Below are 25,547 nucleotides of genomic sequence, written 5' to 3'. Positions count from 1 at the left end.
TAAGGGCTAGGTAATGGGGGTTAAGTGACTTGCCCAGGGTCACACAGCTGGGAAGTGTCTGAGATCACATTTGAACCCAGGACCTCCCATCTCTAGGCCTGGCTCTCAATCCACTGAGCTACCCAGCTGTCCCCTCTGTCAAGACTTTCAATTTATAACTCTTTTGGTAGGAGAGAGGGAGAGAAGGAGGGAGTGAGGAAAAAAGGGAAGGAAGGAAGGAAGGCGAGAGGGAGAGGGAAAGAAAGATGAAGGGAGAGGGAGAGGGGGGGAGAAAAGGAAGGAGGGGAGAGAGAAAGAGAGAGAAAGAGAAAGAGAGAAGGAGGGAGGGAGGGGAGAGAGAAAGAAAAAGAGAGAGGGAGAGAGAGAAAGTCATCTTGATCTGGTGACTAACTCATCAAGAGTATCTAGAGCCTTTCTTACTACCTCCCTGCTTATCTAGGATATCTACTCCCTATGAAGCATTTGTGTTTTATCCTTTCCAGTTGAAATTTTTTTCTCCTTGGCAGAGAGTAAAATAAGAACTGAACAGTTCTTCCTTTTTTCAATTATCCATTGTTATTGTTCTCTCTACCCCCCAAACAATTCTAGTCTATCTTTGAGCCTCTTTCCTCAAAAATGATCTTTTAAAAGTCCACCTTTTTACCGTCCTTAACTTTTCTCACCAAAATCGTATACTTTTGAGCTTTAGCACACTGGACACTATTGTTAGAAAAACAAAGATTGCTCTTGTTTTCCTCTTCTTCCCATATAATCTCTTTCCTTTTCAGCCCATTTGCTACATCTGGCACTGCTGAATAGCATCTACTCCTAGATCTTCTCTCCTCTCTGGGTTTTTGTGACACTACTTTGTCCTGGTCCTCCTCTTACTTCTCTGACTGCTTCTCAGGCTCCTAGTTCATCATCCATGTCATTTCTCTAAATGTGAATGTTCTCCAAAGTTCTCTCCAGGGCCCCTTCTCCCTCTAGAGAGGGATTAACCTTTATGAACTCCTTTGGTAGTCTGGAGAAACCGATTTTTAGACTAATGTTTTTAAGCATATAAAATCAAATGCATAGGATTACAAAGTAAACAAATCATACTGAAATGGCTACCAATTTTTTTTAGAGCAAATTAAGAATCCTAACCGTAAACTCTCTCTCTCTCTCTCTCTCTCTCTCTCTCTCTCTCTCTCTCTCTCACCTCCCATGGGAAAAAGAAGGGAATATAACAACAAAAGATATCAAGAAAAATTTAAAAGATAAAATTTAAGTTGATGAGCTCCCTATAGATACTCTTTGGTCTCTTTAAACAATTCTTCTTTTCCCCACTCATTCAAATCATTTCTCCTTGTGCCTTTGGAATTTCATGGTTGAGAGATTCTAATCCTTCCTGGGTTATCTTTCATTGTTTAATTTTAGTCCAGTGGATACTAACTAGCCTTTCCCTGAACCCTTTGAAATCAGCTCCCCCCAAACCTAAAATGCATGTCCAACTCTGCTAGGCTTTCATCTCCTTCTCTGTTACAAATTTTAAAAGTCACTTCCCTCAAAGGTTCCTGTTGTTTCTATATAGGCAAACAATATCCCTTTGTTAGCACAAATTGGGGTGAGCATAGAGGTTCCTCTCAATGGTTGTTCTACCTTTTGAAGAATTAAATTATAATTAAGGTAAATCCAAACATTTTTGTCTCTTTCTTTCTTTTAAAAGTCCAAGTAACTGAAGTCCCCACTAATTACACACAGCAGTACCATATCATGCTAGGCTTGGCTTGTGATGTGTTTTCCAAACTCTTCAATCATTTCCTCCGTCCATGTAACCTGTATTTGCCAATAATAAGACTGTTTCTATGTCTGCCTTAATAATGTATGTGAAGAGCTTCATCAATCGTAAGGCTCTTTCTTAGAGCCACTATTATTAGTGTTAAGCTCTCTGGAGAATTTTATTTTATTTCACTGGCTCTCTTTGTAAACTTTAACTTTTCTACCATCTCTGGTCTTCTTCACTTGTTAACAGTCTGAGTTTTGTTGTATGCTTTACAGGCTTTCGAAAATTCATTTCACCTCTCTGAGTCTTAATTTCCCTTTGGTATTCGGTCATGTCTGATTCTCCATGATGCCATTTTGGGTTTTCTTAAAAAGATACTAGAGTGGTTTGCCATTTCCTTCTCCAGCTCATTTTACAGATGAGGGAACTGAGGCAAATAGATAACCCTATCTAAGTGACTTGCCCAAGGTCATACAGCTAGTATCTGATGCCAGATCTGAAATCAGGAAGATGAATCTTTTTGACTCCAGGTATGGCTCTCTACCCACTATACCACCTAACTGCTCTGATTCTCCTTTGTGTCTCAGAAACAGGGAAATGTGGAGGAGTTGCCATAGTTCATGCACTATGTACCTCACAGAGCTGTTGTGAGTCAAGTACAATATAATTGTGAGGTAGTATCATCATCAATCAGATATGCAGATATATTATCTCTAGTATCCTATGTCACTGATTTTTAAAATTTTTTTATAAAAGAGTTTTCATGGAAGATATTACTGAAATATCTGAAAACTTCATCCCCTTCAGAGATAGATGTCTGTTTGCAAGCTGTTGATGAAGTATTTGCTGAATCTGGTTGACCGTACTGTACTTTTATGGTCATGTTCACTGGGCAATTTGACCAAATCAGTTCAATACAATCCATATTTAAGTGTCTACTCTTTGCGAGGCATGGTAGTCAGACCTCATTTAAAGCACTGGGTCCAAATTGGGGTGCCACAGTTTAAGAAGGACAGTGATAATTTGGAGGGCTTCCAGAGGAGGGCAGCCAGGCTGGGGGAGAGCCTGGAATCCATGGCATTTGAACGAACTGGAGTTGTGCAGTCAGATAGCTTTCTTTAATATTTAAAAGACTGTCAAACAGAAGAGAGGTCAGGCCTGTTCTACTTACCCAGGAGGGATGAGAGGAAGTTTTAAAAAGGCAAACTGATGCTTGATGTCAAGGGAAACTTCCTCACAATTAGAGCTGTCCCAAGGTAGAACAGGCTGCCTTGGAAGACAATAGGTTCCTGCCCACTGAGGGTATACTATCAGGTATGTTCTAGGGGAAACATTCCATTTGGATGGGAGTAGGATCAGAGGTCCCCTGAGGGCCGTCCTGACTCTGAACCTCTATGATTCTATAAAAAAATTGCAGCAAAGATAGTCTTAATCTGTTTTAAACAGATTTCCACATATCACTTAAACATTTTCTTAGCATTGGAAAAAGATGACATAAACAAAAAAAATTGAGCTAGGACAGGCCACATCACACATTTTAGAGCCGAGGAAGAAGAGGCCCAAAGATTTTAAGTCCCTGGTTGAAGCCAAAGCCATTCAGCTAGTTAATAACAGAGCTGGGACTAAAATTGGTCTAAATCCAAGTTCAGTGCTTTCCTGTATATCATACTGAATTAAATGATCAAATACTTTCCTTTAGGATGTCAACAAAACTTTGGAAGGTTATATGATACAAAGGAAAGGACACTGTCCTAGAGTCAGAAGATCTGGGTTTGAATCCTGGTTCTCTAACTTACTCTGGGTATAATTTTTTTTTTAAACTCTCACCTTTTGTCTTCGAATCAATTCTGTGTGTTGGTTCCAAAGCAGAAGAGTGGTAAGGGCTAGGCAATGGGGATTAAGTGACTTGCCCAGGGTCACCCAGCTGGGATGTGTCTGAGGCCAGATTGGAACCCAGGACCTACCGTCTCTGGGCCTGACTCTCAATCCACTGGGCTACCCAGCTGCCCCCTCTGGGTATAATCTTGAGCAAGTCCCTCAGTCCATTTGGGCCTTCAGTTTTCTCCTCTATAAAAAGGAGTTAGGTAGACAACCTCTAAAGACCTTTCTAGCCCCATCATCCCTTTTTGAAGAAGCATGCTAAAGTAGAAAAAAGTATATGATTTTGTCATAGGACCTGGGTTTCAATCATGGATTTGTTACAAACTTCTTGGGTAACTCTGGGCAAGTCACTTCTTCCCCACGTGACTCAGTTCTCTTGTCTGCAAAATGACAAAGTTGGACAAAATGACTTCTAAGGTCCCTTCCGGCTATAAAGCCATGGTCTTAACATCAGCTGTTTAGGTGATAAGCAGTTATTAAGCACCTACTATATGCCAGGTACTGTGTTAAGTGCTAGAGATATAAAGAGAAGTTCAAATGTGATTCTTTACCCCTAAGGTGGTAATTTTCTAATAAGGGTGACAGCATGAAAATAACTATGTATGTACATTATAAATGGAAGGCAGTCTCAGAGGAAAGGGGGAACAGGAAGGGGAATCCAGAGAAAATCTCTTACAGAAGGTGGGATGTGACCCAAGTCTTAAAGGAAGCCAAGGAAGCTACTAGGTAAGTGGAGCTGAGGAAGACCAGCATTCCAGGAATGCAGAACAGTCAATGAAAAGACATGGAAACAAGGATATGATAAGGAAGAAATGGACTATGGTAGCTGGATCACATGGAGGGGAATGAAACATATGAAGATTACAAAGGCAAAAAAGTTATGATCATTTTATATATGACCCTTGAGGTGACAGGAAGCCACTGGGATTGATTTGGTGGGGAGGTGGGGTGACCTGTCTGCACCTCCAGAAAATCATTTTGAATGGGTGGTAAAGAAACATGACGCCTGGAAACCAGTTTTCAAAGGTTACTAACTGCATTGGAGGTGATGATGAGGACCTCTCTAAGGGTAACAGCTGGGTGAGTGGAGAGAAGGGGATATATTCTAGAGCTGTAGCAGAGATAACATCAGAATGGATAAGTAAAGAGAATATGAGAGAAGAGTTAAGATTGAAGCAAAGGCTACGCATGACCCTGGGTAGCTATTAGAATGATGGTGCCCTTAAGGGTAATAGGGAAGCTTAGAAGAAGGGGGAGGGTATGGGAGTTCTGTTTTGAATAATAGAGGTTGAGATGTCTATAGGACACTGAATTAGAGATGTCCAAGAGGCATGTGGTGATGTGGAGCTGCAGTTGTTCTACAACTGCTTAATATGTACATATGAGCCCAGAGAAGAGGTCCAAATTCGAGGAGTTTGATGCAAAACTGATCTTATTTTTTAAAGTTGAATTTAACATTTTACTCTAAATTTAACACCAAATAAAATGAGAATTTACATAGAAGTAGAACAAAAAAGAGGACTGTACACGAAACTACAAATTTATTAGGCACAGCTTGCTTTTCAAGTATGTAATAAAATCAATATATAACTTTCAAAGCTTTCCTGCTTGTTTGTGTTTCCTTCTGGTCTTCTTAAAACTGATCTTTTAAAAATCAGTTCAGAATAGGGTGAAATTAAGCCCACTAATTCTTCATTTTCCATTGATATTGCATGAAGATATATGTGGATACTCAAACAAATAAATATTTATTAAGCATCTACTAGGTACAAGGCACTGCTGCTAGTACTTTGCTATCTAAAAGCCATTCTTAGATCTCTCAGTGGCTCCATGATCTAACTCATATGGTCACTCTCTCCATTACTGCAGACTGAAATCTCTATCTCATCCTGTACAATTCCTGTCATTGTCTTTCTCCACAAAGAATCTGTCCAAAACAGTGGAGGTTTTTCTCTGAGTTCTTTAATATTGCATGGTGCATGAACTATAAGACAGGTCATGTCCTTTTTCAGTCACTCAGAATCTTGATCATATCATTTAGGCAATTTGCATGTATGCTGCATGGTATAACCAGCATGTGACTTTCTGTTTTGGATCACTTAGTGTTCCATTATTCGCAACCACATAAGATCACCAAGAAAAACGCTTATCACTGTATATTTCGTGGGAATCTACAGGATACTTGGTATTGTACAAAGTACTTTATGGAATCCAGAAAAGATATGATGCCAATCATTTTAGAAATGAAATTCTTTCTGATAAATGCCAATGGATGCTTTTAGGCACATAATTTACTTTTTTGTATTTTATTTTTTCTAATTACACGTAATAGCGATTTTTAACTTAATACGAATTTTTGAATTCCATATTCTTTCCATGCCTCCTCTCTTCCCTCACTGAGAAGGCAAGCAATATGATACAGAGTATACATGTGCACTGAGGCAAAACTATTTCCATGTTAGCCATGTTGTGATAGAAAACACAAACCAAAAAAAAGTTTTAAAAAATATGCTTCAATTTGCAGTCACTCTCTATCAGTTCTTATTCTGGAGGTTGATGGCATTTTTCATTAGAAATTCTTTGGAATTTTCCTAAGTCATTTTATTGATGAGAATAGCCAAGTCATTTACAACTGATCATCACTCAATATTGCTATTATTGTGCATCATGTTCTTCTGGTTCTGCACACTTTGCATCAGTTCAAATGTCTCTGTAGGTTTTTCTGAAATCATCATTCTCATCATTTCTCGTAGCACAGTATTCTATTACAATAATATACCACAACTTGTTCTACCATTGCCCAAATGATGGATATCCCCATAATTTCCAATTCTTCACCACCACAAAAAGAGCTGCTGAAATATTTCACACATATAGGTCCTTTCTCTTTTTGTTTTATCTCTTTGGAATACATCATTTATTTTTAATGATTTGACTGCTATGCACCTTTTAAACAACATTATAAAGTGAGACATACTTGAAGAGCACTTTGCTTTCAATGCTATAAATTTCTTAAAGCTTCCTATGATACTATTAACAATATGCTTCAAAATCAATAGTATAAAGGATGGAATCCTTTTTTACATCTCAGAACATCTGTAAATTCACTATAAATGTTCCAAATTTACATATGTACCCACTGAAGGTGCTTAAGGAAAATGTCATGGATTTTGTATAAAGGAAGAGAAAGTTATCTCTGATCCACTCCAACTGATACCACTGAATACCAATTACAGTGATAATTCAAGGGGAATTAGATTTTCCAAAAGTAAATGTCAAATGAAGAATAATTTAAAAAAATACTTTGATATTCATTTAAATCTATATCCTAACAACAGGTTGATCTTTCCATGGCTGTGTAAGCAGAGATTAGAATGCATGTAACTTGCTTCCTTCAGTCTCTTATCTGCCCAAACAGAACTTCTCCCAAAAAAAGATAGTAAAGCAGTTAAAATGGCAAGCAATTGAAATACTAACTTCAACTTTAGTGAACAGACATGCTCTCTGTAGGTACCACTGGGAAATGCTAAGTAAGTGATTTGGGTTTTTAAAGCGGGGAATAAAGATGATTTACACTGGGAACTTGTCCTATCGTCGGTAAATTATTTGTATGTTGTAAAATGATTCATCCAGGAGGCCACAGAACTATACTTTTTCCAGCATAACTTCCATTTCTGCTGCTAGGGATGGAGGTATCTAATTTTCCCTGGATCATATGGAATCAGTATACGCAGAAAAGAGCTTTCCTAAAAGTGACCAGTTTTGAAGGTGTTAAAAGAAAGATTCTCAAGATATCTCAGGAGGGATTAAACACTTGGGGAAAAAAAATCACAGATGTTATTATCACTCAAAAAAAGACAATAGAGAGAATATCGAGAAAAAGAAAAAAACTATCAGTTTATAAGTATAGACTCCCATCTTAACCAAATCTTTAAGAGGAAGATCAAGGAAGGTTTCTTGGAAATAATTACAATGTAAAATCTAAAATCAATAACAAAACATTAATAACAAAAAATTAAAAACAAAAAATATAAAAAATAAAAACCATAAAAAAATAATCAAAATGTGTTAAGGACATCCTTAATGAAGATCTCAGAGTAAGGTGGTAAACTTTTGTGTACAGTATTTTACAAGACCATATTCACACATATATGATGCATATAAAATATAGAATATAATATCAAAAAATGCACACCCCTTTGTGCTTAATGGTTGTTATCTTAAAAGAAGCTCCTGGTTTTATTTAACATAGCAAAATTCCTTATTAAAAATACTCCTCCAGGAATAGCAACCATACTCATTGGTATGTGGAATCCTATCTTACCCTATAGAGAAGTAGGAGGGGAATAAGACCAGATAAGGGGAGTGGTAATAGGAGAGAGGGGGAATAGGGCCATGATAAAAAGTAAAACACCAATGGTGAGAGACAGAATGAAAGGAAAAAGAGCAGAATCAAAAGGGGAAAACAAGAAGGAGGGGAATAAACAGTTGGTAATCATAATTGTGAGTGTGAGTGGGATAATCTCATCTACAAAATGGAATTGGATAGCAGAGTGGGCCAAAAACCAGAAGCCTATTATATGTTGTTTACAATAAACACATTTAAGGCAGAATGACACACACAGAGTAAAGGTATGAGGCTCGAGAAGAATTTATTGTGCATCATCCTAAGTAAAAAAAAGCGGAAGTAGCAATCATGATCCCAGAAAAAAGCTAAAGCAAAAATAGATCTGATTAAAAGAGATAAGGAAGAAAATTATTTCCTGCTAAAAGGAACTATAAACAATGATATAATGTCAATTCTAAACATATATGCACCAAATGGTAGATAGCCTCTAGATTTTTAAAGGAGAAATTAAATGAAATTCAGGAGGAAATAGAGAGTAAAACTATACTAGTGGGGAACCTCAACATTCTCCTTTCAGATCTAGATAAACCAAAAAATAAACAAGAAAGAAAAAAGTGAATGAAATCTTGGAAAATTTAGAACTAATGGATCTCTGGAGAGAAGTGAATGGGAATAGAAAGGAACATATATTCTTTTCAGCAGTATATGGCTCCTACACACAAAAACAAATGACCATGTATTAGGGCATAAAAACTTCACAACCAAATGCAGAAAAGCAGAAATAACAGATTCATTCCTTTCAGATGATGATGCAATAAAAATTATAATCAATAAAGCTCCATGGAAAGAAAGATAAAAAATTAATTGGAAACTAAATAACTTAATGCTAAAAAGAACAAATTATAAAAACAATCAATAATTTTATTAATGAGAATGAAAATGAGGCTATAACATCAAAATTTATGGGATATTGTCAAAGTAATACCTAGGGGAAATTTTATATCTCTAAATGCTTACATCAATAAAATGGGGAATTGGGTATGCAATAAAAAAAAACTAGAAAAAGAACAAATTAAAAATTCTTAACTAAAGACTAAATTGGAAATCCTAAAAATTAAAGGAGAAATTAATAAAATTTAAAGTAGGATAACCATTGAACTAATAAATAAGACTAGGAGTTGGTTTATGAAAAAAACAAAGTACACAATGTTGGTTAATTAGATTTTAAAAATAAAATAGACTAAAAAAAGAACTCACCACCAATGGAGAAGAAATTAAAGCAATCCTTAGACACTATTTTACTCAACTATAAGGCAATAAAACTGACAATCTAAGTGAAATGTATGAATAGTTACAAAAATATAAATTCCCCAGATTAACAAAAGAGGAAATAGAATACTTAAATAATTACATCTCAGAAAAAGAAATTGGACAAGCCATTAATGGATTCACAAGTGAAGTCTATCAAACATTTAACGAACAATTAATCCCAATACTACATAAATTCTTTGGGAAAATAATTAGAGAAGGACTCCTACTAAATTCATTTTATGAAACAAATATGGTACTATTACTTAATCCAGGAAGAGGAAAAACAAAAAGAAAATTGTAAGGCCAATTTCCTTAATGAAGATAGATGCAAAAATTTTAAATAAAATAAGAAGAAAGGAGACTACAGCAATATGTCACAAGGATCATTCACTATGACCAGGTGAGATTTATACCAGGAATGCAGGGCTGGTTTAATATTAGGAAAACTATCAGCATAAATGACCATATCAAAAACCAAACTAACAAAAATCACATGATTATCTCAACGGATGCAGAAAAAGCCTTCAACAAAATACAACACCTATTCCTATTAAAAATACTAGAAAGTATAAGAATAAATGGGCCATTCTTTAAAAAGATAAGTAATATCTACCTAAAACCTTCAGCAAGTATTAACTGCAATGTATATAAATTAGAAGCCTTCCCAATAATATCAGGAGTGAAGCAAGGATGCCCATTATCACCACTCTTATTTAATATTGTATTAGAAATGCTAGCTTTAACAATAAGGAAAGAAAAGAAAATTGAAGGAATTAAGGAAGGCAATGAGGAAACTAAACTATCACTCTTTCTGGATGATATGATTAGAGAATTCTAGAGAATCAACCAAAAAGAAACTTTAAACAATTAATAACTTTAATAACGTTGCAGGATACAAAACAAATCCACATAAATCATCAGCATTTCTATATATTACCAACAAAGTATAGCAGCAAGAGTTAGAAAGAGAAATTCCATTTAAAATCACTCTAAATAATATAAAATACCTGGAATCTACATGCCAAGGCAAGCACAGGAATTATATGAACACAATTACAAAACACTTTTCACACAAATAAAGTCAGATCTAAACAATTGGAAAAATATTAATTGTTCATGGGAAGGTTGAGCTAATATAATAAAAATGACAATTTTACATATATTAATTTATTCATTGAGTGCCATACCAATCAAACCACCAAATAATTATTTTAGAGAACTAGAAAAAATAATAACAAAATTCATCTGGAAGAACAAAAAGTCAAGAATATCAAGGGAAATAATGAAAAAAATGTGAAGGAAGGTGGCCTAGCAGTACCAGACCTAAAAATGTATTATAAAGCAGCAATCATCAAAACAATTTAGTACTGGCTAAGAAATAGAATGGCAGATCAATGGAGTAGATCAGATTCACAACATACAGGGGTAAATGACCTTAGCAACTTAGTGTTTGATAAATCCAAAGATCTCCGCTTTTTGAATAAGAATTCACTAATTAACAAAAACTTCTGGGAAAATTGGAAAACAGTATGGCAGAAACCATGTAGAACCCTCACACCCTATACCAAGATAAGGTCAAAATGAATGTATGATTTAGCTATAAAGAGTGATACCATCACTAAATTAGGGGAGCACAGAATAGTTTGCAGGGCAGAGCTTAGGAAAAGGGGAGTATTTATGACCACAAAAAGGATTATAAGATATAAAATGAAATAATTTTGATTATATTAAAGCTTTTGTACAAATACAACTAATGTAACCAAGATTAGAAGAGAAACAACAAATGAGGGGGGATTTTTATAATGAACTTCATTGAGAAAGGCCTAATTTCTCAGATTTTTAGAGAATGGAGTCAAATTTGTCAGAAAACAAGCCATTCCTCAACTGACAAATGGTCAAAGGCTATGAACAAGCAATTTTCAGATGAAGAAATCAAAGCCATCAATAATCATTTGGAAAAGTGTTCTAAATCACTCTCTATTAAAGGCATGCAATGTAAAACAATTCAAGGTACCACTTCACACCAATCAGATCAGCCAATATGGCAGTATAGGGAAGTGGTAATTGTTGGAGGGGGTGTGGCAAAATTGGGACACAGGGATTGTTGGTTGAGTTGTGAACTGATCCAAGCATTCCGGAGGGCAATTTGAAACTATGTCCAAAGGGCTATAAAACTGTACCTACCCTTTGATCCAGTAATACCACTACTGGGTCTGTATCCCAAAGTGATAATAAAAAAGGGGAAAGGCCCTTCTCATACAAAAATATTTACAGCAGCCCTTATTGTTGAGACAAAGAATTGGAAATTAAGGGAGTGCCAATCAATTGGAGAATGAAGAAGTTGTGATACATGTTGGTGAAGGCATACAATTGTGCTATAAGAAATGATTAGCAAACTAAATGACAATACAATGATTGAGGACAATTCCAAAGGACACTTATGAAAAAGAATGCTATCCACCTCCAGAAAAAGAACTGTTGCAACAGAAATGCAGATGAAAACATGTGATTTATCACTTCTGGATCTGGATATATATTTTGGTCTCATAAGATTATTTGCTTACAAAAATAAATAATATGGAAATATATTTTGTGTGATAATACATGCATAACCCATATTGAATTGCTTGTCAGCTCTAGGAGAGGGAAGAGACACAAAACTGATCATATAACTTTGGAAAACTTATGTGAAATTTTATTAAAATAAAAATTTTAAAGAAATAATAAGCAAGATGATTCCAGAAAAAGCTGGAAAGATCTGCATGAATTGATGCAAAGCGAAATAAGCAGAACCAGAACATTGTACACAATAACAGCAATATTGGATGATGATCATCTGTGAAAACTTTTATTACTCTCAGCAATGCACTGGTCTCAGACAATCTTTAAAGACTTATGATGGAGAATGCTCTTCATCTTCCTTCAAAGAAAGAACTGTTGAAATCATCTTTCACTTCAGTGTATTCATGGTTTTATTTTGGGGTTTTGCTTGTGTATGAGTGTGCTCTGACAACAGCGACCAATGTGGAAATGTGTTTTACATGACAACAAAAATAATTTCATAAAAAAGATAATCCTTCAGCCTTCCAGTAATCTGTTGAATTCATATGATTCTTGAGAGATGATAATCCTAAAATAACTCTCTCACCCAAGTAACTTTGTTTGACAAGCCTCTCATTATTCATATAAGACCAGCAAAAGATAGGGAGACATATGCTTGCCAAAGATGTTTGACACAGCTATGGAGGAAATCCAGACATATCAAAAGAAGAATGATTCTCTATAGATGCCTAATTTTCCCCCTCATTTCTGCCAGGGTTATATACTTTGGTCTCTTTTTAACTACTGCTATACCAGCCAACAGGAAGTTTCTTGAAATGGCATGGTAGAAACTCCTGAACTAAGATGGCGGCAGAGTAAAAGGAAACGATTCCCTCTCCTCACAACCAAATCACATTTTATAAATATCTCAGAAAAACAAAAATCAGACAAGTCAAGTGGCTCAGCCACAGGGCACAGCCTTGAAAGTAGGCAGTTTGGGGGCATTTCCATCCTATAAGGGGCAAAACTACACCTACCAAAGCACAAGCTGATCACCTCCTCTCCCACACCACCAACCATATCAGTCAGAGCAAGGGCCAGGGCAATCTCAAAATTCTCGGGGGCTGTCTGAGGGCACCACAGTCTTACCTCTGAGGAGAGAGCAAGGTCTTGGCAGAGAGACTGGGGACCTGAGGTTGAAGAGTGCGAAGTGTGTAGTATGAGGGTGCAGAGCACAGAGTGTGGAATGTGGAATGTGGGCGCAGAATGCAGAGCACAAACACAAAGACAAAGCAGACCTGGACTGGTGACAAGAGAATCATCAATGACTGGAAAAATAGCCTCAGGGCAAAACTTTTTAAAGCTCACTACACCAAGATCTGCCTGCCCACTTCACTCAGACTTCTGGCTGGGAAGCCAAGATAATACAGAGAAAAAGGAACTCAAAAAGGAGTTCAAGAACCAAGTAAGAAAAATAGAAGAAAAATGAGAAGAAAAGTAGGAAATAGAAATGAAAGTAATTCAAAAAGAAAATAACAGTTTAAAAGGATCACCCACTTGGAAAAAGAAGCCCAGAAATCACATGAAAAAATCCTCAAGACCAGATGGATTCACAAATGAATTCTATCAAACATTCCAAGACCAACTAATCCCAAAGCTATACAAACTATTTGACATAAGAAGCAAAGAAGGAGTTCTACCAAAATCCTTTTGTGATACAAATATGGTACTGATTCCAAAGCCAGGCAGACCAAAAACAGAGAAAGAAAACTACAGACCATTCTCCTTAATGAACATAGATGCAAAAATCTTAAATAGAATACTAGCAAAAAGCCTCCAGCAAGTGATCACAAGGGTTATTCATTATGATCAAATGGGATTTATACCAGGAATGGAATAATGCTTCAATATTAGGAAAACTATCTACATAATTGACCACATTAACAAGCAAACCAACAAAAATCACATGATTATCTCAATAGATGCAGAAAAAGCCTTTGACAAAACATAACACTCATTTCCTATTGAAAACACTAGAAGGTATAGGAATAAAAGGGCCTTTCCTAAAAAAATTAACAGTATATATCTAAAACCATCAGCAAACATCATCTACAATGGGGATAAACTAAAAGCCTTCCCAATAAGATCAGGAGTGAAACAAGGATGCCCATTATCACCTCTATTATTTAACATTGTACTAGAAACACTAGCAGTAGCAATTAGAGAAGAAAAAGAAATTGAAGGCATCAAATAGGCAACAAAGATATTAAACTATCACTCTTTGCAGATGATATGATGGTCTACTTAAAGAATCCTAGACAATTAACTAAAAATCTAGTGGAAATAATCAATAATGTCAGGATATAAAATAAACCCACATAAGTCATCAGCATTTCTATATATTTCCAACACAACTCAGCAGCAAGAGTTAGAAAGAAAAACTCCACTTAAAATCACTCTAGATAATATAAAATATTTAGGAATCTATTTGCCAAGACAAACACAGGAATTATATGAACACAACTACAAAACACTTTCCACACAATTAAAAAGATCTAAATAATTGGGAAAACATTAATTGCTTATGGGTAGGGTGAGTTAACATAATTAAAAAGGACAATCCTCCCCAAATTAATTTATTTATTCAGTGCCATACCTATCCAACTACCAAGAAACATTTTTTTTGAATTAGAAAAATTATAACAAAGTTCATTTGGAAGAACAAAAGATCAAGAAAATCAAGGGAAATAATGAAAAAAAAAGTGTGAAGGAAGGTGGCCTTGCAGTCCCAGATCTCAAACTATACTATAAAGCAGCGTTCATCAAAACAATATGGCTAAAACAAAACAATATGACTAAGAGACAGAAGGGAGGATTCAAAGGAATAGACTTGGGGTAAATGTCCTCAGCAAGATAGTATACAATAAGCCCAAAGAACCTAGCTTTTGGGATAAGAACCCACTGTTTGACAAAAACTGCTGGAAAAATTGGAAAACGGTATAGGAGAGATTAAGTCTAGATCAACATTTCACACTATATACCAAAATAAATTCAAAATGGGTAAACAACTTAAGTATAAAGAAGGAAACTATAAGTAAATTTGTTGAAAATAAAATAGTATACCTGTCAGATTTATGGGAAAGGAAAAAAATTAAGACCAAGCAAGAAATAGAGAATATTATAAAATGTAAAATGAATAATTTTGATTACATTAAATAAAAAAGGTTTTGTACAAACAAAACCAATGCAATTAAAATTAGAAGAGAAGCAACATTAGAAGGAAAAAATCTTTATAACAAAAACCTCTGACAAAGGTCTAATCTCTCAAATATATAAGGGACTAAATCAATTGTACAAAAATCAAGCCATTCCCCAATTGATAAATGGGCAAGGTACATAAATAGGCAGTTTTCACATGATGAAATCAAAACTATTAATAAGCACATGAAAAAGTGTTCTAAATCTCTTATAATCAGAGAGATGCAAATCAAAACAACTCTGAGGTATCACCTCACACCTAGCAGACTGGCTAATATGACAGTAAAGAAAAGGAATAAATGTTGGAGAGGATGTGGCAAAATTGCGACACTAATGCATTGCTGGTGGAATTGTGAATTGATCCGGTCATTCTGGAGGGCAATTTGGAACTATGCCCAAAGGGCTATAAAAGAGTGCCTGCCCTTTGATCCAGTCATACCACTGCTAGGTTTGTACCCCAAAGAAAAAATAAGGAAAAAGACTTGTACAAAAATATTTCTAGCCACTCTCTTTGTGGTGGTGGAAAATGAGGGGATGCCCTTTGAGTAGGGAATGGCTGAACAAATTCTGGTATCTCTTGGTGATGGAATACTATTATGCTATAAGGAATAATGAACTGCAGGAATTCCATGTGAACTGGAACGACCTCCAGGAATGGATACAGAGTGAAACAAAGAGAATCAGGAGAATATTGTACACAGAGACTGATACACTGTGGTACAATCAAATGTCATGGACTTCTCCATTAGTGGCAATGCAGTGATCCTGAACAACTTAGAGGGACTTATAAGAACACTATCCACATTCAGAGGTAAAACTGTGGGAGTGGAAACACAGAAGAAAAACAATTGCTTGATCACATGGGTCAATGGGGATATGATTGGGGACATAGACTCTAAATGATCATCTTAGTGCAAATATTAATAATATGGAAATAGGTCTTGATCAATGACACGTGTAAAAGCCAGGGGAATTGCTTGTTGTCTATGGGAGGGGGGAGGAACAAAGAACATGAATCATGTAACCATGGAAAAATATTCAAAACTAATTAAATAAATATTTTTAAAGGACATGGTAGACTATTTTCTGAGACCACATACACACCACTTCAATGACTAGCCTCGAAAACAGTAGAATTTCAGCATAAAGATACATCTGTGAATTCACTGAATTTTATTACCTGCACATAAACCACAATTTTAGAGGATCCTTTAATTGTTCATGTTAATCTACTGTAACGAGAACCTAGATGAATCCAGATTCATTTTTTTTTTCAAAAAGTTCCTTTTTGTATTGGTATGGTTTGGAAGTGACAAAAGATCTCAAGAGAAAAGTCCCTGAGAAGTCATAGGTCACGATAAAGCAGCTCCTTCCATAGCTGCTGACTCTGAACCTCAAAAGCCTCTTTAATGACATAAGAGTGACATTATACTAACATTTACTGAAAAAGCAGTGCTCAAAATCAATGTGTTTGGTTATCACGTAAATGCAATAAGTACTTCCATAAGAAATTCATTCTAATACTGTACACCATTAGTGAATTATTAGAGTAGTTAATAGGTGCTTAAATTAATTAGATACCCTTGTGGCCTAATCTTGTGTGTTGATGGGGAATAAGTGTTTGTCACAATCAGTTACTTCTATGGAAGAGAATATATTTGTCACATGAAATGAATGTCTATAGAGTGACTGAAATAGAATTGGGTCAGTGTTATTCTTGTTTAGTGACATTTTACAGCATAACAACCTGAGCTTAAACTTGAGAAAGAAATAAAAATAAATCATCAAGTGCTCAGTGTAAACGAATCCCTGAGGGGAGAAAATAGAGCTACTCAATTAATCTTTATATAAGTACTTTACTGCAGTCCAGAAGCTAGAAGTCCTCCCCAGAGGGCAAGAACAACTATTTCCAAAGCTGATTCTCCCTTTGCTGTCTCACGGTCCTTTAGGAAGTTGGTGACTAAGATTTGAATCTCCTCTGAAGAGGGAAGAATAGACCAATCCCTCCTTGTATCCTTGGCTCAAAGGTGCTGCTTCTTCTTGGTAACCCCTTCTTCCTTCTCAGCCCACCCCCAAGTGTTTTTCCCCTAGGCAAGGCATCTCCTGAAGTAATGTTATCAAAAATGTTTTTAATCAAACCAAGTGAAATATATAAAACTCATTTTATGGGTTAAGATGAACAAAATGATTTTAAATTCATGCCTCTTCTCCCCATGCTTTTTCCAAAAAACTTTGGCATTTCTGAAAACTTTACAACTCTACTCATATTAGGAGGTGATACCTGTCTATTTAAAAGCATCTGTGGACCTGTTCTGATAAAAGTTTCCATAAACATGGCAGTATAAAAATAACAATGGACTTGGAAATGTAGGTACAGTTCTAATCCAAAGTCTATTCCCACGTACCTTTCGTTATAACTGTGGGCAAGCCAACTTCTCTGAGCCTCAGTTTCCTTTTCTGTAAAATGGGAATAATCACACTTCTACTACCTGCCTTTAAAAGTCATTATGAGGGAAGTGTTTGGCAAACGAGTATATTAATGGGAGAGGTCTCTATCTATCTATCTGTCTGTCTGTCTGTCTGTCTATCTATATGTGTAGGGGTTAGAAATTCTGACAGATCCTGCTAAACTAGAAAGGTTTCTTTCTATGGATCTAGGGATGGATTGTAAGTCTGTTGACCAAAGACTAGCCTAGTTACACTTACAGGAGGCTCATCGCCAGCTTGGCTACAGAGTAAATACTTTTCTCAGTCTAAACAACTCTAAAAGATCATCAAATAAACATATTTAAATTTTAAAAATTTATTTAATTAATTAATTTAGGATATTTTTCCATGGTTACATGATTCAGGTTCTTTCTCTCCCCTTCTCCTTCTTCCCTTCCATAGCCAACGAACAATTCCACTGGGTTTTACATGTATCAATCAAATAAACATATTAAATCACAACGGGAGGCAGCTAGGAGACTTGGTGGATTGAGAACCAGGCCTAGAAACAGGAGGTTCTGGGTTCATATCTGACCTCAGACACTTCCTTAGCTGTGAAACCCTGGGCAAGTCATTTAACCCCCATTGTCTAGTCCTTACTGCTCTTCTGCCTTGGAACCAATACACAGTACAGATACCCAGATAGAAAGTAAGGGTTTAAAAAAAACCATAATGGGGCTGTGAATTGCATCAGTGAAAAAAATATCCATAGCCAAGAAATTCAAAATACCTGAAGCATTGAAGAGTTATGACTTTCTGGTTTTTAATGATTCCCACCTCTTCTGAACCTTACTCACTTTTGCTCAAGTATGAATTCTTGATTAGGAAAAAAAAAAGGAAACTGGGTCATCAAATTTCAAAAAAACGGCAAGGCTCTGTGTCTAAGATGCTAGACATTCAGATAAAAAAGCAAAGACAAATCAGTCAACCATTCAGATATTTGGTGTTGTATTAACAAAAATGTGCCAATGATTGACTGCATTTTTCTTTTTTTTTTCCTTTGGATATCTTACTGACAGACACAGAATACGCACATGGGATATCTACAACATCTTTGTGACCTTGATTTTTAAAATAATATTTTGGCTTCGCTGATACAGAATAAACTAAGGTTGGGTCTTAGGGAGAACTTACCAATGACAGAAGTTGTGAAATAATCATTCTTTTATCAAGGAGAGTTACATAGACTATATCTAGGAATAAGACATGTTCTGTAGTAGCATAGGGTAAGGGGCAAACGAGTGATATTCTCTACATTAGGCTGATTCGGAAAGCAGAGCAGAATCAGAAAGAAGCAAATGCAGAACACAAAGAAAACAGAAATGCTTGCTTGCCATGGTGTCTGGGAAAGAAGAGAGAGAACGCAGAGTATTAAGGGAAGAAAAGGAACATACTCCCAACTCTACTGGCTTTCATCAGTGTGGGTACTTCCTCATTTGAAGCCCAATGTAACCCCTCTGCAACTCTGCCAGTTGCTTTTGAGAGCAGTTGTGGCCCAAAAATAATTACCAAATAAATCTCTCCAAACTTTTTTAGGATTGTCCTGGTACAACAAACATACATTCTACCTCTGTGGCCATATACCCTGTCTCTGAGGATATCTAGGTAAAGGGGCACAAGAACATAAGCACAATCAAGCACCTAAAGGACCATGGAATGAACCATCATGAGTCCAAAATACTAACTTACACACAAGTGTGTTTCCTCTTCTTCTAGTTCTATTGGTGGGAGTTGCCCTTGGCTCTCTAAGATAGGTCCTAACGACTTGGGATCCTCTTGTTTCAAGGGATGGGAATCCTCAGGCAGGAAAAACTAGTATCTTTGTGCCATGAATGACAAAGTTTCCACAAATGGCCAAGATGAGGTGTGAAACGGTTTTTATTTCTAGTACAATCTTCAGGACAAGTATATATATTTTAGGCCTGGGCGGCTGAAGTCCAAAGAAAAGGCTGGAAATGTTCTTGGATGTTTTAGGCCTCTCTGGATCGTGGTCTTCTCGTGATCTGGGTCTTAGGCCAGAGAACCAGCAAGGCTACTTTTCCTCTTGAGGGGACATTCTGGCCCAGTCATCCTGATGTTCTGGATCCTTAAATATACAGTCCTTTGGGCTTATCCTTATCCTTGTTCTTGCTTTCGTTTCTTTGGGGGTGAGGGAGGAAGGGAGGAGTTCCAAAGAGCCTTGCTTAAAGTTAGATGGTGAGTTGCTAGCACATGGAGGAAGGAGATCTCAGTCGATAGCAAACAGCATGAGGAAAAGAAGCAGTGTGGACAAGGAAGCTGAAGTAAGGCTGGAGTCAAAGGGATGCCTGAATGCTTTCCTGAGAGGTGATTTACTAGGGGTCCTAGGCCCAAGGTGTCAACTGAAGGGTTGCTGGTCTTGCACAGCTACATGAAATTCTAGTACTTTAAGAGTGTAATTAATTACAGCTAAGGGAAATTTCAGTTTAGGGGCAGAGCCAGGACTGGCTCCAGGAGTTTTGACTCCTTGTCAGGTTTCCCTTTTTCTTCCCATACTATTTCTTGGGCTAAACAACTGAGGGAAGGGGGAGGGGGTGGGAGAGGCATGGGATGGAGTCTTGGACTGTGTTTTGGGGAAGCAAACCCAAAGTTCCTGAGAGGTGGTTGGCCACCTTTCTAGAGCCCTAAGAAAGGGTGGTATTCTCTATAGGTCTGGGAAAATCCCAGCGAGAGAGCAAACATACAGGGAGCCTTTAAGATGCTAAGGAAAGGGGGGAGGGGAGGAGAAGCGGGGCAAGGGGTACTAGCTTTGAAAACAAGGGCTTGTGGGTGCTTTCAGGTTTCTTTTGATGGCTTCTTTTGTGTGGTGGTGGTGTTTAGAGGCTTAATTTGGGCTTGTTTTTATTTGCTTTGGTTGGTGGTAAAAAAACAAAACCCCCGCTTAGTCATCAGGGCAGGCATAATCATGGCTAGCAGCCCAGACAAGATCTGGAATGACCCCTGCATGCATCTGTAGGATGGAAATCACACTCAGGAAGTGCATGATCTGGTGGGAATTGCACCAATAGTCAAAAATCCCGGGTCCCCAGCGCTCGGGCAGCCGGGCCACGTTCACCAGCCCTCCCAGGAGGGCCAACGCATCCATTCGGAGATAGCACAGCAGGGACCTCGGCGCACCAGTGCCCAACCCTAGCCACCGGATCCCAAATACCAGCAGGCGGGCGATGGCTTGCCAGCCAAAGGCCTGGAGGCGGGCGGTAGTGGACAAAGCAGTGAGGGCCCACCAACCAGCCATGACGGACAGGAAGGCATACATCACCAGGGCGAACAGGCGCAGGCAAGGCCAGCAGAGCAGGGTGCACTGGATCATGGGGATGGCTCCGAGGCTGTTGGCCAGCCAGACCCCGCACATATCGAGGGCTAGGAGGTGGGAGTACACTCGGTTGCCCCCTCGGTGGCACATGAAGAGGTGATAGAGGATAGAGCCAGCAGGGGGTGCCAGGCAGGCCAAGAAGTGGGTACAGCCCAGCCAGTGGCCCCAGCCCAGTTGGTCCCAGGGGATGGTAAGGGGCAGCATCACCAAGAAGGTCAGGAGGGCTAGGACGTGGATGTAGATGTTACCGAGCTCATTGTGTAGGTAGAAGAGGCTGCGCACACACCCAGAGACGCTGCTGGCGGGCCGGTATCCTGTCAGGATGAACGGGTTGAACTGTAGGTGAGAAGGGGTGTTAATCCAGTCCAGTAAGCGGGGGCCCGACCTCCGAGCCATGGCAGGGTGGCCCGCTTTCAACCCTGCCAACTCAGCACTGGAGAGCTCCCGGGGTCCGCGTCTCTTAGCCCTTGAAGGTTCTATGACGTACAAAGACCCCGGCTTCTCCCTTGTTCTACGTAGAGGGCCTTCCAGGGTGGGGGGAGGGGCGTGCACCAGAGTGGGTGAGAGGGAGGCTCCGCCATAGTACAGTCAAGTTCAAGCCAGAACGGAGCTGAGCGAGATGAGGCCAGTAGCTCTTTCTAGCAGCAAGCTGGGCGGCCACATTTAAGGAAGGTCTGGAGGCCACGCCCTAAAATATCAGCCCAATCAGAGCTGTAAGAAAGGATGAAAGGGAACCCAGAGAAGATTAACCTGAACTGATGCAGAGCGAGGGAAGAACCAGCAGAACAGTTTATATACAAAGACAACAATCCTACCAGGGAAACTTGGAAACCCTCACTGGCTCTGACCACTGCACTTACCAACCATGTTTCTGAGGGGACTCCTGATACAATATGCTCCCCATGTCCTGCTAGAGAGGCTCAGAGGTCATACTGTGGGAATAGTAGGGAGACAGGGAACCTAGAGGTGAGAGGGCAGAGCCTCTTGGGCAGGTCAAAAATCACAAGGAGGAAAGGGGTGGGACGATTGGGTACACACACACACACACACACACACACACACACACACACACACACACTTTCCAACCTCTAAGAGTTTAGCAAAGTAAAAAAATAAAATAGGTATGAAGGGAGAAGAAAACAGGAGCTGGCAGCAATCAGATCACTAAATAAATGATGAAGGAAAGAAAAGCAATAACTTAGGTCAAAACCCCCAACGAGGGAAAGAGTAGACCAATGAGGAGGAAGGTTTTGAGACAGAGAGGCCAGAGGAATGGTGCAGCATTAAACAAGTAGTTAAAACCAAAATCAACTGTAGGGACACAAAGTAATGACTTAAAAAGGAACGCGATTTTTACAAATCGAAAAAAGCACTAAAGAAACAAATGAAAGCCACAAGCATACCTTACCTAACTTTAAACAGTGAAGAGACTAGACAATGTAATAAAATGAGAATGGTGAACTGGCTAAAGAAATCGGTACATAAAGCATTGACAATTGCTTATTATGAGCCAGGAAGTGTTAACTGCTAGGTATACACAGAAAGGCAGAAAACACGGTCCTTAACCTGAGGGAAGGCACTAGCAAAAGGGGAGGTTCAAACCAGGGATTGGAAAAATTTCTGGCAAAAGGTGGGATTGAAAGTGAGTCTTGAGGGGGCAGCTGGGTAGCTCAATGGACTGAGAGCCAGGCCTAGAGACGGGGGTCTTGGATTAAAATCTGACCTCAGACACTTCCCAGCTGTGTGACCCTGGGAAAGTCACTTGACCACCATTGCCTGGCCCTTACCACTCTTCTGCCTTACAGTACTGATTCCAAGATGGAAGGTGAGGGTTTATAAAAAAGGGAGTCTTGAATGAAGCCAGGGAATTTAGGAGGTAAGGGGGAAGAGGAGAGCATTCCAGGCAAGGGAGACAGTCGATGAAAAAGAAGAGAGTGGGAAGACAGAGCATTATCTGTGAAGAGGAGCAAGTGAACAGAATTATAGGGTATATGGAAGGGAATATGTGGAAGAAGACTGGAATGGAAGGAAGGAGGCAGATCATAAAGGGATCTGAACATTGAAAAGAGGATTTTCTGTTTTGATCCTGGAAGTAATTGGGAATCATTAACATTTATTGGATAGGTAACATGATCAGATTTTTTTTTTTTCATTTTAAGAAAATCACTTCAGCAGCTGAATGGAGAATGGATCCAAATGAGGAGAGACTTGGGGTAGGGGGACCAATCAGAAGTCCAAATACAGACTGATGAAAGCCCGAACCAGGGCTGGAACAATGTGAGTGGTGAGAAGGGAAGCTAAGTCAAGAATTGGGAGGGAAGAAATGACAAGACTTGACAACAGTGAATGTATGTGAAAGGTTCAGGATGACATAAAGGTTACTAACCCAAGGGGCTGAAAGGATGGTAGTGCCCTCAACAATTATAGGAACATTGAAAGGAGGGAAGGGTTGGAGGAGAAAGATAATGAGTTCAGTTTTGGACACGGCAAATTTGAGACACTTCTGGGACATCGTCTGAGATGGCCAATGGACTGTTAGTAAAATGAGCCTGGAGCTCAGGAAGGAGATAGGGGATAAAGAGATAAATAAATCTATGAAGAGGAATAGGGAAACATCGATGCTAAATACATCTGCACCAAGTGTACAACATCTAAATTCACAAACTAAGTTGCAAAAAAGATAAAATAACACGATAATGGTAGATGACTTCAATATTTCTTCCTCAGACAAATCTTTCCAAAAGGTAAATGAAACTGAAAATAGAGAGTTGACTAAAGTGCTGGGGTAGTTAGAGCTGAAAGACTTAATGACATCTTCTGAATAGGAACATTAAAGAATATTCTATCTCTCAAGACCACATGGCTCCTTTACAAAAACAGACAATGTACTACAGAAAATGTCAATAAATATAAAAACCCTCAGAAATACTAAAACATCCTTAACAGACAATAGCACAATAAAAATCAATAGAGGGAGCACAAGCCAAAGAACCTGACCTAAATGGAGGCTTAATGATGACATGCTGAATAATGAGTGGGTCAAAGAACAAAACATAGAAAAAAAATTAATAACTATGTGAGAGACAAAAATAATGATGAGAAAAAACCACTAAAAGTTCTGGGATGAAACAAAGGCAGTCCACAGAGCAAAAATTACATCCCTAAGATCCTAATGTTTTTTAAAGAAAAAGAGAGCATCAATGAACTGAATGTACAGTTTTAAATAATTAGAGGACCAATGAAGAAAAAATAAGCACAAAAGATGAAAATGAAAAGAAAAAGAGATAAATTTGGAAAATCAAAGGGCTATGGAAGTGGTAAACAAAACCAAAAGCTATTTCTTCGAAAAGACGAAAAAAAAAAGATAAAATTTTAATGAACTTGATTTTTAAAGGAAGGAAAGCCTAATTAACTACATTTTAATGAACAAGGTAAAATCAAAATACAGTGGAAATTATGTACCTGCAAAACTGAGAATTTGAAAGAAATAGATTATCTACAAAAGTATGAAATACCCAAATTAGCAGGATACTAAATAAAGCTCTTAACTAATCAATTTCAGAAAGGGCAACCAAATACCAAAAGGGAGGGAAGGGAACCTCTGACCTAGTTGGATTTAGGAGAGAATTGTATCAAAAATTAAAAGAAAAATATCAATAGCAAATTATCCTCAGAAATGGAAAAAGAAAATGTTCTACCAGACTCCTTTTATGATAAAATATGGTATATCCAAAAAAGCATCCAATATTATTGAGTTAGAACCATAGGAATAATGCAAGGGTGGTCTAACATCCATGAAAACAATTGACATAAAATAATTATGCTAAAAATAACACTATCCAAAATCATATTATTAATTCAACACATCAGTCATCAAAAATTCATGAAGTATCTACTCCATGGCAGGCACTGGGCTAAGCATTAGGAATAGAGAGAAAGCCCCCAAACTGACTCCACTCTCAAGGAGCTCCCATTCTAATGGGAGAGGCCACAGGTGACACATTTAACACAGTGCCAGGAACATGATAGGGGCTCCACAAATACGTATTCCCTTCTCCCACATCCCCCTAAACTAAGGTTACTTCCAGCTGGAGAGCTCATTATCCATTGATGCAGTCTTTTTTGCTCCTCCCAATAATCCTTAGAGATCAGGAGGATGACTAATTTTTCCTGTTTTACAGAAAGGGAAACTGAGGCTTAGAAAGATTGAGTGACTTATCAAAGATGGTGCAGTTCGTTGGCATCTCAATTAGCACTTGAACCCAAGTCTCTTTGACCATAATTCAGTGCTCTTTCCATCACCTGTTTGGTCTTCTCATCAAGGTCATCCTTAAATGATAAAGCATAAAACTTTCTGTGGGAAAACTATGTGCTCCTCACTCAACAAGACAAGGAGGCTACAGTGTTAGCCTGCCTTGATATGCATGGCCCTTCCCAGGCTGCCTTTTTCATTGCCTTCTGTATATCATGGCTATTCTCTTCCAGGACAGAGAAAAATTATCCCACAGAAATGGAACTTCCTCATTTCTATGCCGCAGGAACTCATATTCATTTTCTGAGCTGTTCATAGCTTCAAAAAGCTAGTTATTGTTAGCACAGACCATTCTTGCAGCCAGAAATGCTCTGGTGTGGATACTTCATCAACC

The 25,547-nt window shown here is 38.0% G+C and overlaps 2 protein-coding genes across 3 annotated transcripts in view; both read right to left on the bottom strand.

Annotated features, from left to right (window-relative positions):
* The window catches only part of CHM (CHM Rab escort protein), a 555,159-nt gene that overhangs the window by 152,964 nt on the left and 376,648 nt on the right, over window positions 1-25,547 (bottom strand). The window lies entirely within an intron of this gene.
* Window positions 19,431-21,385, bottom strand: LOC100018138 (progestin and adipoQ receptor family member 4-like). Its single transcript, XM_056808976.1, has one exon. It carries the CDS (start codon window positions 21,295-21,297, stop codon window positions 20,470-20,472), a length of 828 nt encoding a protein of 275 aa, XP_056664954.1. The 5' UTR covers window positions 21,298-21,385; the 3' UTR covers window positions 19,431-20,469.

The sequence above is a fragment of the Monodelphis domestica genome, chromosome X (genome assembly GCF_027887165.1).
Source record: "Monodelphis domestica isolate mMonDom1 chromosome X, mMonDom1.pri, whole genome shotgun sequence".
Lineage (NCBI taxonomy): Eukaryota > Metazoa > Chordata > Mammalia > Didelphimorphia > Didelphidae > Monodelphis > Monodelphis domestica.
Note: the sequence above shows the minus strand (reverse complement) of the source record. Positions and strands in the feature narration are given on the sequence as shown.